Raw genomic sequence first — 18279 nt, 5'->3', positions numbered from 1 at the left:
AAGGAGGAAGAGGAGGAGAGAGAGGGAGAGGAGGAGGAGGTAAAGGAGAAGAAGAAATTCAACAACCATAGAATATTTTTTTCTCATCTTCTTTAACAAATAATTTTCACATCCCATAATAAAAGATAGGTGATAGTGGTCCAAGTACCCAAAACTAGGATTTGATGGGTTAGCTGTTTCTATTGTCCAGTCTGAAGGTCCAGGTTGGGTTCAAGTGCATACTAGCACTTCACACCAGGTAATGCATTGCTGGAACAAGATTAGCCAGTGTTCTTAGAAGCCTACCACTGATTGGGTACTAAAATCTGCTTTGGAGACTGTTGGCCAATCCAATTCCATATTTATACCTATCAGTAGGAGCATTAACATAATATAACCACCCATGTATCCACAGTGTTGCTGGGTGTTTTATAAAGTAAGCTAGACACAATACCTTCTCTTATGAACATGAAACATTGTGAAAAATAGTTTTTTTTAAAAGCATAGGACTATAGACACTTGAAACAAATAATGAAATGGCAAGAGTTCACCTTAACATTTTATACCAACATATGCCTTTAAAAAAAAAATTAACGTTTATTTATTTTTGAGAGACAGGGGTGGGGGAAAGGGCAGACAGAGAGAGGGAGACACAGGAGCCTCAGAGCAGGCTCTAGGCTCTGAGCTGTCAGCACAGAGCCTGACATGGGGCTCGAACCCAGGAACTGAGACCTGAGCTGAAATCAGACGCTCTACCCACTGAGCCACCAGGCACCCCCACATTTGCCTATTTTAAGAATAATAGTCTCAAGAGAAGAAGACAGGCCACAGATTGGGAGAAAGTTTTTGCAAAGACATATCTAATAAAGGACTTTTCCAAAATATACAAAGAACTCTTAAAACCCAACAATAAAAAAGACCAATCTTACTTAAAAATGGACAAAAGATCAGAAAAGACACTCAGCAAAGAAGATATACAGATGGCAAGTAAGCATACAAAATGATGCTTCACATCATATGTCGGTAGGGAATTGCCAAATAAAACTACAATGAAATCCACTATACACATATTACAATGGCCAAAATCCAAAACCCTGGAAACACCAAATGCTGGTGTTCATGTGGAGAAACAGGAACACTCAGACATTGCTGGTGGTGATGCAAAATGGTACAGTCACTTTGGAAGGCAGTTTGACAGTTTCTTACAAATCTAAACATACTCTCATTATACAATTCAGCAAACGTGCTTCTTGGTATTTCCCTAGGGGAATTAAAAACTTATGTCCACACAAAAATCTACATACAGATGTTTATAGCGGCTTTATTCACAATTGCCAAAGCTTGCAAGCAACCTAGATGTCCTTCAGTAAGAGAATGAACCATGGTACATCTAGAAAATGGAATATTATCAAACACTAAAGAATGAGTAGTTGAATCATAAAAATACATGAAAAAAACTTAAATGCACATTTCTAAGTAAAAGAAGCCAATCTGAAAAGGCTACATACCATATGATTCCAGCTTTGTGATATTCTGGAAGAGGCAAACCATGGTGAACATAAAAAGCCCAGGGTTGCCAGGGGTCAGTGGAGACGGAGGGATGAACAAGAAGAGCACAGAGGATTTTTAGGGCAGTGGAAATACTCTGCACGATACTATGACAATGGATACATGCCATTACATGTTTCTTTTTTTTTTTAATATTTTTTATTTATTTCTAGGAGAGAGAGAGAGACAGCGTGAGCAGGGGAGGGTCAGCGAGAGAGGGAGACACAGACTCTGAAACAGGCTCCAGGCTCTGAGCTGGCAGTCAGCACAGAGCCCGACGCGGGGCTCGAACCCACGAACCGCGAGATCATGACCCAAGTGAAAGTCGGACGCTTAACCGACTAAGCCACCCAGGCGCCCCTACATGTTTCTTAAAACCCATAAGGCACAACACCAAAAGCGAACCCTAATCCAAACTATGGACTGATAGTTAGGTGGTGAGGATGCATCAGCATAGGTTTATCAATTGTAAAACCTAAGCTCAACTAAACTCTGTGAGCGAAACTAAATCTTGTCAAACTATATTTATGACTTTAGGGCTCCTTAATAAATGAATGTTTGCGTTCAGGGTTTTGAAGACTAATCCTTGGTGGACTAGGGTTCAGAAAAAGTCTTGTGCATGTTTTCTTTGTATAATAAAAGATGCAAGAGAAAAACTTGTGAAATATGGAGAGTTACCTTGTGAATCAGTAAAAGTCAGTTATAAGTTGGTAAGGGGATTCTGGGCACAACTCATTTTGATATACTTGTTGGCTCATGAAGTAATTCACTGAAGTAATTCACCCCATTTGTCTAGTTGGGCCTTTATAGATCCATGCCCTTTGAAAAAGTTTGCAACTACCTCTGCAGGTGAACCATGACCTTAAAACTCCTCATTGTTCCAAGCTTACCACACCAGTCTTAATGACTCCACCAGGGTTCTGTGGTAATGGGGGAATAGCTATGAACCAAACAATTCTTTTTTAATAACTGAAACAACTGGTGAGTAACATGGTACAATGTGAAGTCTTTGTGAAGAAGGCTTTTGGGAACAGGGCTTTATATCCTCTTACATTTATGCTTTTCTAAAAATTTTTTTAAGTTTATTTATTTATTTTGAGACAGAGGCAGTGTGAGTGGGGAGGGGCAGAGAGAGAGGGAGAGAAAGAGAGAGAGAGAGAGAGAGAGAGAGAGAATCCCAAGAAGGCTCTGCCTTGGCCAGGGGCCTGAACTCATGAAACTGGAGATCATGACCTGAGCTGAAACCAAGAGTTGGACCTTTAACAGATGGAGCCACCTGGGTGTCCCTATTATGCTTGTTCTTTACAGCTAATTGTTTAAATGATACTTAACTTTTTTAACATTATATTTTATGCTGTAAGAACTTCAAATACAGCCTTTTCAATAAATTTGTAATGCTTGGTTTTTACCCAAAGTGAGCTTTTATAGAAAGATTATAAAGAAATCTCCCTCTCTTTTTTTTAACGTTTACTTAGTTTTGAGAGAGAGAGAGAGAGAGAGCGCACGAGCTGGGGAGGGCCAGAAACACAGGGAGACACAGAGTTCCAAGCAGGCTCCAGGCTCCAAGTTCAGAGCTGTCAGCACAGAGACAGAGCCTGAGGCCAGGCTCAAATCCACAGAGTCCAAGATCATGACCTGAGTCCAAGTCCAATGCTTAACCGACTGAGCCATCCAGGCACCCCTAAGGAAATCTCTTTTTTCCATCAAATCACACCCTGATTTGTTTTCTGTGGGCCATATCAAAGAGCCTATCTCTTCAACTAGGAGGTATTTACAAGAAGGGAAACTCATTTTTATCATAGGAAAAAATTATGCATCTTAGATACATAACACTTAACAGGGTTAATGAAGAGTCTTTTTAAAGAGACTATTTTTTGTTTATAGTGTTACAAATCATAAATAGAATTAAAGTATAAGTTTGCAGTTGATGAGGACATGTGTGTAAGGAGAAAAGGAATCAGGTCTTGGTATAACAGTTTTCTTTTTTTTCTGCCCTTTCCATTAATAGCAAGAATATTGAGAATTCATGCAAAATTCCAAACCAAGTTCCCATAGTAGCACTTAAATAGTGTCTGCATACCATTTTCAATTAGAACTAGATTGTAATGTAAAGCAATTTATGCCATTATAATACAGTTACTTTAGTGATTTTAATTCTTTTTGTGGCAATTAGCATTGCCATGGAAACAATCTTTTGCTAATAATTACTTCCTCTTCACACACTTACCCAAAAGTGGATTTAAAGATTTGAGGCTGCCTGTTTTATTTATTTACTCATTAATTTAATTAAGGACCTTTCTGGGTATGTAGGTGTAGCAGTAAAATTCAGTCTAGTATGACTTTATTTCTTGCATTTCTGCCTAAAGGAAATTCTGGCTAAAAGATCACTTCCAGTTTTCCTTTCTAAGGGTGTTTGCTTTCTGTTAGAAGACAGAGCACCAGCGCTCTCTACTTTGACCTCCAAAGCACCAACCTTGCTTTTAGGCAAAACAAGCTTCTTGGATTTGCGCGTTCCGGCGAAGTCCGGCCTTTTCGGCCCTCGTAGGCTGCCGTAGCAAAGAAAGGCAGCAATTTCTTCCCCAGAAAAGTGCCGCCTGCCTCCGCCGTTTCGCTTTCGGTTTCACCCCAGTTGTTCGCGGAGGCGGGCTGGTGGAGCTGCTGAAGCGGAGCTTTGGATCCCGGCCATCAGGTGAGCCAGGCGGCCATGCGGGCGGTTCGAGGCCCCAGTGTTCGCTCGCGCCGGGAGGGGGGTGGGGGTAGCAACCCGGATCTGGCCAGGACGGAGCGTGGATTCCGGAGCCCGGGGATGGCGGGTGCCAGCAAAATGCCGCGCTCACCGCCTCCTCGGCTCCTGGAAAGACCGGGAGAGCGGGAGATCCGTGGTCGCAGGCCCTGAGACCTCCGCACCCCCACGCGCCACCGCGGCACCCGGAAGGGGGGCGTCTAGACCACGCGGGGATGAAAGGCAGCTGCCTGGCCCCACCGAGTTGGTTTCCGAGACCAATCCTGGTGTAAAAGTACCCGAGGGAACCCCGACGTTAGCCTGCGGATTGGGAGAGAAAGCGGGCCCCGAATACACGGGTAGGCTTCGCCTGGTTCCCGGGGCTACGCTGACCGCGTCCGGGTGGTTCCGGCCCCCCCCCTCCACCCCCGAGTTAAGAGCTGGACCAGGCCGCCTTACCGAGTTCGCAGATTTCGGATGCCTACGGTTTTATGATCTTAAGTCCAATCACTAGGACTTTTGTGTATAGGTGTGTGCGCGCTCGCTCTTAGCAGGTGTTTTTAGAGTGTCTAGAATTAGGCTGATACAGGTAAGGTTGGTGGTAGTGACTTAGTGTGCCCCCCGCCCCCCCGGTTTAGTAATACAGGATTATTGAAAAATTGAAAACACAGAAGATTTTAGTAAAGGAAGTAATATTCACTGAAACCTTTCCGCCTGCCATTTCTTTGTGTATTTTACTCTTGTATGTGCTACCTTCTATTCGAGCTCAGACTACCTGTTTAATCAGTTAACACTATATTCAGTTGTCCACTTTCATTTAAAATTCTTCCTAAATACTTCTAATTTTCTTTTGATTGGCTACCTATTCTACCATTGGGTAGGTCCCCTAAATTCAACCATTGCCCGACTGTGAGGCATTTAGGGTGTTTGTGAATATTTGCTTCATTTCAGCATCCCAGGGAATGCTTTGGTAAAGTTGTTTTTTTTTTTTTTTTTTTTTTGTAAAAAACTCTATTTCAGATTATTTACATGGACTAGATTCTGAGAAGTGAAATTATTACAATAGATGCTGTGTCCTGCTAAGGTCATTTTAGAGCTTCATACCCATTGCCAAATTGTTTTCCAGAAAAGTTTTAGTAGTTTATGTCATTCATGTATGATAGTGCCTGTTTTCACCAGAAGTGTGATAGCTCATAATACATTTCTAATACATCAGCCTCTCTCTTTTTTATGTTGATGTTTCACAATTCCATTGGCTTGAGTTTTCTGCAGGAGTCTACAGGATTATTTTGGTGTGTGTGTGTAAATGTATTTTTGGAGCATAAGTTAGCATAGGATGACTGAGTGTTAGAGCAAGGTGATCTCTTAAGTGATCATCTAGCATAACTCCCTTATTTTGCAGATGAGGAACCTGGGGCCTTGAGAGGTGAAATGAGTAGTTATCCAAGGCATACAGCTAAATTAAGTAGCAGAGCTGGGATTAGAACTCAGGTTTCCGGTCTCCCAAGTGAGTACTCCTTATACTGCATTAGGTGGTCTCTCACCAAACTGTGGCATACTTGGTATGAGAATTTTTAAAACAAAGGTTTATGTCACTTGGATTATTCTATCCTTTTAGACTTGTACTAAAGAACAAAGACTTTAATTATCTGAGGGAACTGTAACACTGAAAATGGGAAATTGACCTTTTTCAGGACCAGAACTAGAAATCCATTATTTAAAAAAAATTTTTTTTTAATGTTTATTTCTTTTTGAGACAGAGATAGAACATGAGCAGGGGAGGGGCAGAGAGAGGGAGACACAGAATTGGAAGCAGGCTCCAGGCTCTGAGCCGTCAGCACAGAGCCTGACGCAAGGCTCGAACCCCTGAACCATGAGATTGTGACTTGAGCCGAAGTCGGATGCTTAACTGACTGAGCCACCCAGGCGCCCCTAGAAATCCATTATTGATAATGGCAACCCCTTCAAGATTTTCTTTTTTAGTTTTTTTTAAATGTTTATTCATTTTTGAGAGAGAGAGAGAGACAGAGAATCCGAAGCAGGCTCTGCACTGCCAGCGGCAAGCCCGTTGTGGTGCTCAAACTCACAAACTGTGAGATCATGACCTGAGCTGAAGTCGGATATTCAACTGACTGAGCCACTCAGGTGCCCCCAAGGTTTTTTGAGGGTTGTTTTCAGATTCTCTTTATGTCAGGATAACGTATCTAATAAGTTATAATTTGTACTCTATTTAATCTGGTTAGAATTGAGCTGTTCTCATTTATTATACCTTGAAGGTTTTTAAAAACTCCTTGTTGCTTTAAGACCAGAGAACAATGGTTTCTTGATTTAGGGTTTATAACAGAGTTTTTCAATCTCAGTTGACATTTTGGGTCAAATAATCCTTTGTCGTGGAGGGCTGTCTTATGGTTTGTAGACTGTGAGGCAACGCCCCTGGTCTCCATCTACTAGGTATCAGTAACACCACCCTTCTCCAGAATGTCTCCAGACATGTCCCAATGTCCCCACTTGCTTATAGCAGTCACTTGGGGAATTTTATGAAAATGTGACGGTGCCCCCTTTGCCAGGGAGTCTGATTAGCAGTAGGCTTCAGGAATCTGCATTTTAACAAGCATCTCTGTTTATTCGATACAGCTGATTCTTATACAACACAGAAGCATTTCAGTTTTCTTCATCTTTCTTTTATTTGATGGTCAGTAACAGAGTTATTACTGTGCCATAGCTATTTAAGTGCACAGATGATACCGTGCTAGTTACTATACTGTAGTTTGTGGGTAGGGGAGAAATGGACAGAGATTTTCCTTCACTCTGACGTTAAATGCACCCCCACAGGCTTGGCTAGTGAGCTTAAGAAACAGGGATACCATTTCCCTTGCCTCGGAGAAGCTTAGAACCTTCCGTGGGAAATTGGTCAACAGGAAAACTACAGAACAGCCCAAGAAGTGGAAAGTGGTACTCTGAGTGCTGGGGTTCCTGGCTCACCTGAGAGGGGTGAGGAAAGCAGCCCCCTGCTGCGTGGGGAGGAGGGATTGGTGTGAAGCCTTCAGAAGGGGGCCAGGTCTGCCCCTGTCTCAGAAGGGAGATGTTAAGGGAGCTGCTTTCAGTGTCTGAGGCCCTCTCAGCCTAGAGCTGTGTTTACTTGGGTTGTAATGTTGTGTTTCATCATGGTATTTTTACTTTTCACATTTTTTCCCCCACCCTAAGCTGTCAGTATTCTACGAGTAGGTGAAAGTTTACTGGTAAACATTGCCAAGAAACCAGGATTTGCATGTCTTCTGCTCAAAAGCATAACTCAAAATCACATCAGATCTACTTCTGAACCTTTGACCATTGTTCTTTCTTCACAGGCTATTTGTCACTTTAGGCATTTTCCCTCCGGTGCTTCTGCTCTCCACCCAGATCTCCACGGACGTCTCCACGCATGTCTGTGGCCATTCCCCAGGTTTAGCAGTAGATTCTCTAGACATTTTCAAAAGGCAGCTTTGAAAGGGCTTAGGCTTTGGGACAGAAAGGCTTACTTCTGCTTACCAGCTTGCAGGGTTACTATGGGAATTGCTTGTGAATCTAACATACATAAGTTGGATGAATAAAATGTGGTTCCCCCCCACCCATTCTTTTACTAAAAAAAAAAAAAAATTCTGCAGGGCTGTTTGCAGTTGTTCTTATACTGGACCTCTCATCTCAGTAGCTTATAGCAGAAAATATACAGCCTTTGACTTCATAGCCATTTCTGAAAATAGGTCATTTAAAACAAGCCTGAGTAGGAGTCAGGGGAGGGAGAGAGCCATAGAGGTGATTATGGCTTTAATTTTGAGGGGGGAAGTTTTATCAAGGTGACCCTGCAGAAAGGAGGCCTTTTTCCTCTTATGTGTTTATGGTTCAAGAGGCTTTTCTCTTACTTCAGAAATGGTCAGAACTGTTCCTTTTGCCTTAACCAATTTAAAAGATGAACAGTTAAAATTACATGAGCCAAGTGATGGGAAAAATTGTGATGTTGAGACCAATTTACTTGTACAAAATGGATTTATAGGCCAGTCATTAAGTAACAGGGAGTACCCAGGAAGCCTAATGAAGATGAATGTAAAAGACGTGGCCTCTTAAAGTGATGGGTAAAATGTGTTTGAAGCAACCACCCTCTTTTCAAATAACTCAAAATTTTTTTTTTTCCAAGAGATTCTGCAGAAGGAAGATGTCCTGGAGAATAAATGAGAAGCTTGGTATTGGACTTTCCTTTCATGGGGCTCACAGTCTTTTGAGGGAGAAAGGACTCATATAAAAAAAAGTAGAGAATATGAAAGAGACTAGTGACAGGTGATATCAAGTACAACCCAATGGGAAACTCACCCTGCGAGGCGAAGTGAGCTGATCACCTCCATGCTGCAATGGAAGGAAGGGGGAAGGCGGACCTCATGCAGGTCTCTGCTTAGAGCCCTCCCGTGTTCCCTGCCACTGACACAGCATTCCCCACACTAACCAGTTCAGGAGAATCTGCTGGGCGTGTGCAGGCCCGTTGTGGGATTTTCGCTGGACCACTGACTCAGAATCCCCAAGTGGGCCGATCGATTGATGTCTGGGGAAGTGACCTGGCCGGCTCAAGCCCAAGCTCTGTTAGCCTGACTTGCCCTGCTCGCCGGGAATGTGGCCCTTCTCCCGCAGCTACACTTTGTCCTCCTTGCCTGTGTAACATTTTCTTCTCAAACCCAAACATACCTCTGCCTTTGCCAAGATTTCTGTTCTTTCAGCCAGTGGACTCCTTTTCCTTCCCACTCAGCTCAGGTGTCTCCCCGAGGAAGCCTTTGACCCTCCAAGCCTGTGCTAAGCAAGCTTCTCTTTGCTGCTCCCTGCATAATTCTATCCAATTACCTACAACTTTTTGAAAAGTTCTCCATTGGCCTGTTCTTGTGCCAGCTGTGGAGCGTTAACTCTGAGGGCCCAAGGCTCCGTGTGTCTCATCAGAGTCACACCCCCAGCCTGCCTCTGTGCCTGACTTAGAAGTGTTGAATGCCTTCAGGAAGAGATTGATGTTAATTAGGGTAAAGATGTGGCTTAATGGCAGAGGTGTGATCTTTGATGAGCTTAGAAGAATATTATCTATGCTTTTTAAAAAGGTGAAGAAAGAAGGTAACATTTTTAAAATAATTAATACCAGCAGTTGTCTAGGTTTGTGGTCTTTTTTCCTGTCATTAACTTCATTTTGGACAAGGTGGTTGATAATATTTCTGTCTACTAGATTTTCACATGACAATGCATCACAGTGTTTTTTTTTAAACACAAGATAAACAGCTAATTTCATCTTATGTCTTGTACCTAGGAAGTGCCCTAAGGGGATTTCCCATCTAATAGGAAATGAGCCTGACTCAGGAGTTGAGTCTCTATCAGGCCTTTGGGGTTAATAGTCTCTCTAGGTCTGTTCAACCTAACAGCCCATTCAGTACATAAATAAGGCAGTTGGTAGACAAATGGGAAGATTTGTTTGTTTTTACTAAACTCCTCAAGAGTACTGAATCTGTTACAGGATTTACTTTGTAATATTTTTTCTTGTGTTCAAAACAGCATAAATAAAATTGTTGTGTGGTCTGAGTCTTGACTGAATAGTGGTTGTACTTCCAGTTATCTCTTGAGACTGTAGCTACAAAAATAAACTGGGAATCCAGTGGAAAAGTTAAATTAAAACTTGCTGAGTAAAATAATTAGCTGATCACATTTTAAAAATCTTTCAAGTCTTGGGGAGATGGAATAGGGAATGGTCCAAATAGCAGCTCCAAATTCAAGAATACTTTGTGAAATTTGCATTTTCTCTTATTTAACTCAGGATGTTGACTTTTTGCGGTTAAAGAAAATTATTTTACTGAAATTATAATCACATTTGTTTACTCACACTCTTTGAACAAGAGTTTAAATTCTTCTAGATTCTAAGTTCTTTAAGGTCAGAACCTGTGTGTATGACATGTTTGTGAATTTCTTTGAAAATATGTGCAGACATACGTGTATTTGTTGAAGACACGAAAAGCCCACAACCTAGCATTCTACCTTACCCAAACTGCTGAGCCAGCACAAGCTCACTGAGGAAATCTCCAAATGGTGTTCCTAGCCGTGAATTCAGATCACTGAGTGAATAGACTTAGAGTGAAATAAGCTGGGCTATTTCTGGAAGAATGTGTTATGAAAATTTTGATTGAAAACAATTTGAATTCTTGAGGAGAGTCCTTAAAATAGTGTATCCTATTGATTTTTAAGTGTCAATACTCTATGGCTACTACATGATAGCTGCATTTGCCTGAAACAGAAAAATTAATTTTCGGAGTCCTTTTGCTGTCAGTTTTTGCCTAAGTAACTACAGTTTTGTTATGTTTGTTTACCAGAATATCTTGAGCCAGATAACTGTTATATAACAAGATGAGTTTTGAAAGGAGTCTTTGGCAACTTTGTTTGATTTGGGTATATAATGCTCTGTCTGTTTTTCAGAGCCCTTTTCTTGAATTTTAAGCCGCCTTCTTACTATAAAAGGCAAACTATGGAATGGGAGAAGATACTTGCAAGAGACATATCTGATAAAGGGTTTAGTATCAAAAATATTTTAAAAAAACTTCTGAAACTCAACACCCAAAAAACAACCCAATTAAAAAATGGGCAGATGACATGAACAGGCATTTTCCCAAGAAGATATACAGATGGCCAACAGGCACATGAAAAGATGCTCATCACTGATCACCAAGGAAATGCAAATCAAAACCACAATGAGAAATCACATCACACCTATCAGAAAGACTAAAATCAACAATGCAAGAAACAACAGGTGTTGGCAAGGATGTGGAGAAAAAGGAACCCTATTGCACTTTTGGAGGGAATGCAAACTGGTACAGCCATTCTGGAGAACAGTGTGGAGGTTCCTCAAAAAGTTAAAAATAGAACTACCCTATGAAAGTATTTACCAAAGAATATGAATACATGAATTCAAATGGATATATGCACCCCAGTATTTATTTATAGCAGCATTATTTACAGTAGCCAAGTTCTGGAAGCAGCCCAGGTGTCCATCAGCTGATGAATGGATAAAGAAGAGGTGGTATATATATACAGTGGAATATCATTCAGCTATAAAAAGAATGAAATCTTGCCATTTGCAATGACATGGATGGAGCTAGAGAGTATTGGTAATGCAGAAGTGAAATAAGCCAGTCGGGAGAAAGACAAACACCATATGATTTCACTCATATATGGAATTTAAGTAACAAAACAAACAAGCAAAGGGTAAAGAAGAGAGAGACAAACCAAGAAACAGACTCTATAGAACAAACTGATGGTTACCAGAGGGGAGGTGGGCAGAGGGATAGGTGAAATAGATGATGGGGATTAAGGAGTACACTTGTGATGAGCACCAGGGATTAAAATAAAAGTTACAAAAAAAAAAAAAAGAATTATATAGAGTATATATCTTTATTATAATTATAATAGAGTAAATCAAAATCTCTGTCTGCATTAGCAACTTTCAGAAGGCTATATAAGGTTATGATTAAGAGCATGGGCTGGTTGTCTGCTTATTAGCCATGTGACCAGAGCAGCACCTCTGTATCTTTTTCTTCATCTGTAAAATGAAGATTAAAAACAACACCTCCCTCATAAGGTAGTGAGGTTTAAATGGATTCATACATAAAAAGTGCTTGGATAAGTGCTGACATACAGTACATTCAAATACTAGTTCTCAATTATGATTATAATTATTTTCAGAAACACTATTTTGGTATCAGTCGTTTGTAAATATGTCTACATTGTATAACATAGATTTTAAAATATGATTGATTTGAGCTTGAATGTTGGTTCCATCACATTTGGGGGGCATACTATTTCAGTTTTTGAGCTTTTATTTTTTCATTAGCAAAATGAAGGTATTAAGAAGTTCTTTCCAGGGTTCATACAAAGATCTAATGTGATAGTGTTTATAAGGATGTTAGCAGAGTGTTCAGCATAGAATAAGCATTCAGCAAATGATGGAGGTGGCGTGGCTATAATGCGTATACCGACTGTGTATGAGTAGTGACAGGCGATTGAGAACAGGGGTCTATTCACACAGGGGGCTGTGGTGAAGCTGTGTCATGGGGTTGTTGTGGGTTAACTGGGTGAGATAATGCATTCACTTAGTATCTGGTTGTGAGTGCTGGAAACATGTTAGCTGCCCCATTGCGGCCACAGTAGTGAATGATGTCGTCTTCATCTCTGGTCCTTTGATACTTCCTACAAATATGTTAAAGATTTTCAGGCTTGTTGTTGTTGAATAATTAACTTTTGTCTTTACTTTTATTACGCCTTTTCAGATTTTTGATCCGGATTGTTAAAATGAGTCTACGAAAGCAAACCCCCAGTGACTTCCTAAAGCAAATCATTGGACGACCAGTTGTGGTAAAATTGAATTCTGGAGTGGATTATCGAGGTAATATTTTCATGCTTCATCCTCACTGGTGCAACTAAATAAGTAAATAAAACTTAACTAGTTTTTATCAATACCTTAAACATACCTGGGAGACCAAAAATGCATGGGTTCTCAGTAGTTTTTACACCCTTTTCTTTTTCTACCCCGGAGATAGTTCCTTTTGGAGACTGTGCAGATAGCAGAGAGTGCGACTTCCATTGTGATTTGTGTGACCGCTGTCTCCTGTCTGTGTTTTGAGGCTGTGTGTGCCTAAGCTCCTGGTAAGAGCCAGGGTTCTCAGTCGCCTCAGACATAACTAACTGGATACAGTAGAACACCTTAGCCCAGCAGCTTTCATTTTGCTGAAATATTCAAGATTGACAGGCAGCTATTTAGACAGTATCATTTTACAACATGAACTTCCCACTCTTACAGTGTGCATGGTATACACCTTTCTTCTCTTTTAGAGAATGTTCATTTTAAGAGGCTGTGACACTACTGAAATTAACTTTGTAGGAGGAATGGTATCACATGCCATTTTTAAAATTCCTAATTTCTAAATTCCTAATCTTCTGAAATTTAAGTATGTTTAATTACCTGGACTATTTCACGGGTGCAGATAACTAATTCATTAGCAGAGTAAAGCTTTTCTTTGTCTCTTTTCTGAATGATGATAGTAATCTTGAGCTTTTTCCTCTTTCCACACATGCAAGTTTAATTTTACTGAGAACTTACTGTGTGTCCGTTGTGTGCTAATCATTTCAGTTTCCAGTGTAAATCCTTTGAGATACCTATTTATCCCCATCTAGTAAGGGAGGAGCTAGCACTCCTAACTCAAGCTTAACTTAAAAGCCTTGTTAAAAAAAAAACCACTGTGTTTGTACTGCTTGAGTTTCTTGATATCAGTAATGTATCTCCAGTGTAATTCAATTTTTGTAGTGGAACTAATGGGTTTGTACTGAATACTGAGATAGAAAGTCTCTATGTACTTTACACCCATACGCTTTTGATGAGCTCAAAGGAGATACCAGACTTCTAGAGATTTGAACATATTCAGCAGTTGTTGAGGGTGGGGACATTATGTTCAGTATCTTCTCAGGATCCACATCATTGAGGAGATTAGCCAGCCTAGCTTGAGTTTTTTTCTCCTTACTCATTAGGGAAATTTTTTGAATTTGTAAAGGTAAAATATGTGTTTTTCTTTCTTTTTTTCTTTTTTTAAAGAAAGTTCAAAGCAAATAATGAAGAAAAGCATATAGAAGAAAGCAGTGGCCCCAAATTTTCCATCAAGATAATCAGGCTTACCAGTTGGGACCTGTGACCATATAAGCATAATTTTATATAAATGGGATCATCTGTACATACACCCTGATTTTCTCTTTTTTACATAAAAAAAAATGCATCCAGTTCTCTGACACTATAGAATGTTTAATGCTATGTAGGAGTACCTTGTATGGTACTCCTTTGTTTTTGTTTTTAACCACTTTCCTGTTAATGGGCATGTAGGTGTTTACCAAGTTTCTGCTATTTTAAGTAAACAACTCTTACTTCTTTGACATGTATTTTGAACACTTGTCCAAGTATTTCTTTAGAAGAAAATTCCCTGGGCTAGGATTTCTGTGTTAATGAGCTTGCCAAGTGGTCCTCCGTCAGGGCAGATGGGTTTATTCTTCTCTCTGTTCTCACCAACCCTTGTATCAGCCTTGTTTTCAACTTCTCCATTCTAATTGGCAAAATAGTTTCATTTTATTTCTGTTTCTTTGTTTACTAGTGAAGCTGAACAGGCTTTCACAGGGCTAGTAACCATAATGCTTAAATTAAAGCCCAGCTCTCTGTAACAATTTCTCTTGAAGTTTGAAGAAAACTTTGTTTCTTCTGTTATTCATAGTAGTTTATCCCTTAGAGAAGGGAGGGGGAATTACAGCCTCCTGGAATCTTTTTCTTCAAACAACCTTTGTGAGGAGAAGGGATAGTTTTATTAGTGAATATTTCATTTCGAAATGTTTTTGGTTAAGTTTCAAACAGATTTGCCTATCATGTTTCAGAAGTTTCCTGCCCGTTTCGGATTATGGTTTTAATGTAAAATGATATAGCAGGAAATAAACTATAAAGTTACATTTTAAACTTCTTTTGATAAGAAATCATTGTTAGTAGTTGTTCATAATCTACTCTGGTTCTTTGAAAGCATACAGCTTCTAGCAGAATTCCGTTAGATTAATGTCTTGTGTTCTCATGACACACACAATTGGGAAAAGAAACGTTTTTGTTGAGAGGAAAATGGGGGCAGAGGCAGAGTGAGGAGCATATTAACGAAGTGGAGGCCAAATGAAGCCATCGACTTGACTAATTGAATCAAATTTGTACTGTTTGTTTTCACTTCTTTTCTTCTTAGAAAATACCACTTTAAGTTAGAGACCCAGACCCAGACTTAGAGGCTTCTAGATTTTCATCTTTTGGAAAAAAAATATTATCAGGGCAAGTTTTGCACAATTGATACCATTTTAACACAATTAAAAAGATTCACTCAAACGGTTTTTACTTAACAGCTCCTCGGAATGTCTCGGGCCACTTTTCTATATTAGTCTGGATTTGAAAATATTCTAACTGTGACAAAACAGAAAGGGATGTGTTATAATGCAATATGTTGCCCTGTCTTCTCAAGCTGCTCTTCAGTGTGAGTCACAGCTTTAAGATGTGCCTTCAGGAGCACCTGCTGTCTCCTCTTCTATTATTTTAACAGATTGTGGAGACTTCCTCTTAACCCTGGAGTACATTCATCTGCTGCAGTTGATGTTGCGAAAGAATGCAATAAATCTGCCAGACCCATATTTCACTTAGCGGCTAGAGTAAGAAACGCCACTGGAAGCGAGGAGTCTTGGCCAGTGGTCATTTGTCCCTGCATAATTACCCCACTCCCGAGGTTAGCTTTCAAAGAATGGCGTTTGATTTGCAATACGTTTGTTCTGTTATTCTTGGGAAGGCTTTAGAACTTGCTGTTGTTACCACACGTATCACAAAGCAAGTGGATAGTTTGATGTTTCTCCTGTTAGCAGTGGGTATATGACTGCTTTCACATTGCATGCTTCTTAGCCCGCCTTCACGCCGGCACAGAATGAACCGACTGAGTTTCATTTACAGTGCGAATTTTTAAATTAAGCATGGAAGAACTAACAAATAAAGAGATTGTCAGCGCTAAGGTATACCCTGTAATTTTCAACTCTTATTGCTTAAAGTATCTTCTCTTTGACTAAATCTGCCTCCAGGGGTCCTGGCTTGCCTGGATGGCTACATGAATATAGCCTTGGAGCAGACGGAAGAATATGTAAACGGACAGCTGAAGAATAAGTACGGGGATGCATTTATCCGTGGAAACAATGGTAATATTCTCTCACTGTACGGTTGTGTAACATCCAAAATAAGCTATTTTGTTTATAATCAGGATCCCCAACAGATTTTCTACATAATTCAAAAGTTTAGTTTTAGTTTTGCCTTGTTTATTTTTAACTTCTCACATCTCGGCTCTTCATCGTGACCAGTTTTTTTAAGATGCCTCCTGGAGTTTTAGAACAGGCATTCTCACCTTCTCTGTCTTCACTACGGAAAAACCGAGGGGCATTAGTATACTGATCCAGAACCCGGTTCTTTTGAATGCAGTTGATCACATTCCCCCCATCGCGCCTCTCACATTGGAGGTTGGAGCCGCAAAGATGGCCGCCATTTCCCCCCCTGTCTTTGGTCAGCATCGTTTGGCCGTCACCTTGTCCCTTGTGTCCTTTCTGTTAAACATTCAGATGCCTGTTGTGGAGATTTGCATCCTTTAGTTTGGCAAAAAAAATGACAAAATAGGAAATGTGGTTCTAAAGTTACTCTGCTAATATATAGCTATGATTATTATAGTTACTTTCCAGAACCTCGTTTTATAGAATTATCATTAAAGTCATGTTTGAATTTCTCAGGGGGAAGGGAAAGACATCAAAACTGTGGTAAATACCCTTTGGCCCATCCCTGCTTTTTGGTCCCATCCCTCAGATGGAGTTCAGATTCTATATTGACATGCATTCTTTAGCTCTGGGTAATTTCTTCACCTCCCCTCCCCCCTTTACAGTTGGATCTTTGCTCTGAACTAAATATCCTGACTTTTATTGTAGGTATTCTATCTTCTATTCTTAAAGCACCAAATTTTCTACATACTCTCTTTTTTTACATCTTCTGCTGGCTTTTTAGTCCTTCTAACATGGAAAATTTCCTATTTTTTTTATGTTATTCTTTATATTATAATATTTACTCCCTCCATTTACTAGAAATGTTATGCTCTTTCCTCATCTCCAGACAGCTGACAACAGCAGTCACCTGTGAGTGGTGACGGGCTAGACCCTGTCACATGCACACCACGTCTAGCAGCTGTCCAGTTTCCTGGGCATGTTTTTGCTGCCATTCTGATGATTCCCTTCATATAACTTTTTCCACGATGTAATCAGCAGTAGTTATCTTGAGACACCCAAGATAACTCCAAGACTATTAGATTCTTAAACAGGATCCCCACTTATTGGTTTAATTTGTGCTATGTTCTTTGATCAAAATACCTTTTAATGTCACTTTGAAGAGCCACGTCAGAATCTGAGTAGGCAGGGGGTTAAAGGGCGGGAAGAATGCCTCTGGCGAAAGCCTGGCCAGAGTCCCCTAGTTTTCACGGACCACATACCCAGAAGAGTTCAGTTGGGGTGTTCCCAGGAGGACTAGGTGAGCAGAACTGGCTAACACCAAAGGCTGATACTTGAAAAGGGAACTCAGAATAAGACTTTCAGTATTTAAAAACAAGAACAGAAGCAATAACAAAAAGACAAAAAAAACCCAAACTCCTCAGCTCTTGTTTATCCCGTTGTAATTAAAACAGTAAACAGCAAGTGTAAAATTTTTATTGGAGAGATGGATGGAAATATGTTTTTTATTGTTAATCTGAAGTCCAGCCTGGTGGATTTACTGATTTGCCTTACTACAAGCATAATTATTATAACTGTAATTATAAAACATTCTTAGATTCCAGGGATTCTCCATCCATTTTATCTTACCCTTCTGGTCAGTCCACAGTCACATGTACAGTCAGCTCTAGAACCCAGGCCTGTACAGCATCAGACCCACAGTGGGATTCATGAAATTCACTTTTCAGTTGCCCTAGAATGTATTGCGTGATGTGAAAATTCTCTTTAAATTTGCAGAGATGTTAGGCCAACATCTATTTGCTTCTAGAACTTGCTATTGCGCTACTTAAGCACAGGTTCTTTTCAATGTATTTATTTTTTCTTTTCAGTATTGTATATAAGTACACAGAAGAGAAGGATGTGAAGACGCCAAGAGTACAGTACTTTTCATACTTGGATATATTTTTTATGAGATTTGGGGGGGTTCTTTTGTGACTTCCACTTGTCCCATTTCATAATAGTTGGTGATTTTTCACTGACCTGCGAGGAAGAGAAATGTACAGAATCATGATAATGTAATTGTAGCACGTTCCTTCCTATTTAAGTTTCAGTCATTTCCTTTTACCTTTTGCGTCAGTGTGCAGAATGCAAAAGAATAAAAAAAGAAAAACTATTTCTCTGTCCATGATTTTTAACTCAAGGCC

The 18279-nt window shown here is 40.1% G+C and overlaps 1 protein-coding gene across 1 annotated transcript; it reads left to right on the top strand.

Annotated features, from left to right (window-relative positions):
• Nucleotides 1–4059: 4059 nt before the first annotated feature.
• Nucleotides 4060–18248, top strand: LSM6 (LSM6 homolog, U6 small nuclear RNA and mRNA degradation associated). The gene is made up of 4 exons (XM_039254314.1): nt 4060–4216; nt 12562–12677; nt 15920–16033; nt 17965–18248. The coding sequence occupies exons 2-4, from the start codon at nt 12584–12586 to the stop codon at nt 17997–17999; spliced, it is 243 nt and encodes an 80-aa protein (XP_039110245.1). The 5' UTR covers nt 4060–4216; nt 12562–12583; the 3' UTR covers nt 18000–18248.
• The last annotated feature ends 31 nt before the right edge of the window (nt 18249–18279 follow it).

Source organism: Hyaena hyaena, unplaced genomic scaffold (genome assembly GCF_003009895.1).
Source record: "Hyaena hyaena isolate Hyena2069 unplaced genomic scaffold, ASM300989v1 scaffold_476, whole genome shotgun sequence".
Taxonomy (NCBI): Eukaryota; Metazoa; Chordata; class Mammalia; order Carnivora; family Hyaenidae; genus Hyaena; species Hyaena hyaena.
Note: the sequence above shows the minus strand (reverse complement) of the source record. Positions and strands in the feature narration are given on the sequence as shown.

Excerpts from the sequence above, each read along its gene's own strand:
- LSM6 (XM_039254314.1), top strand. The coding sequence starts at position 12,584 with ATGAGTCTACGAAAGCAAACCCCCAGTGACTTCCTAAAGCAAATCATT. Across the intron at positions 12,678-15,919 it reads TTCTGGAGTGGATTATCGAG|GGGTCCTGGCTTGCCTGGAT; the intron begins GTAATATTTTCA and ends ATCTGCCTCCAG. Across the intron at positions 16,034-17,964 it reads ATTTATCCGTGGAAACAATG|TATTGTATATAAGTACACAG; the intron begins GTAATATTCTCT and ends TTTTCTTTTCAG.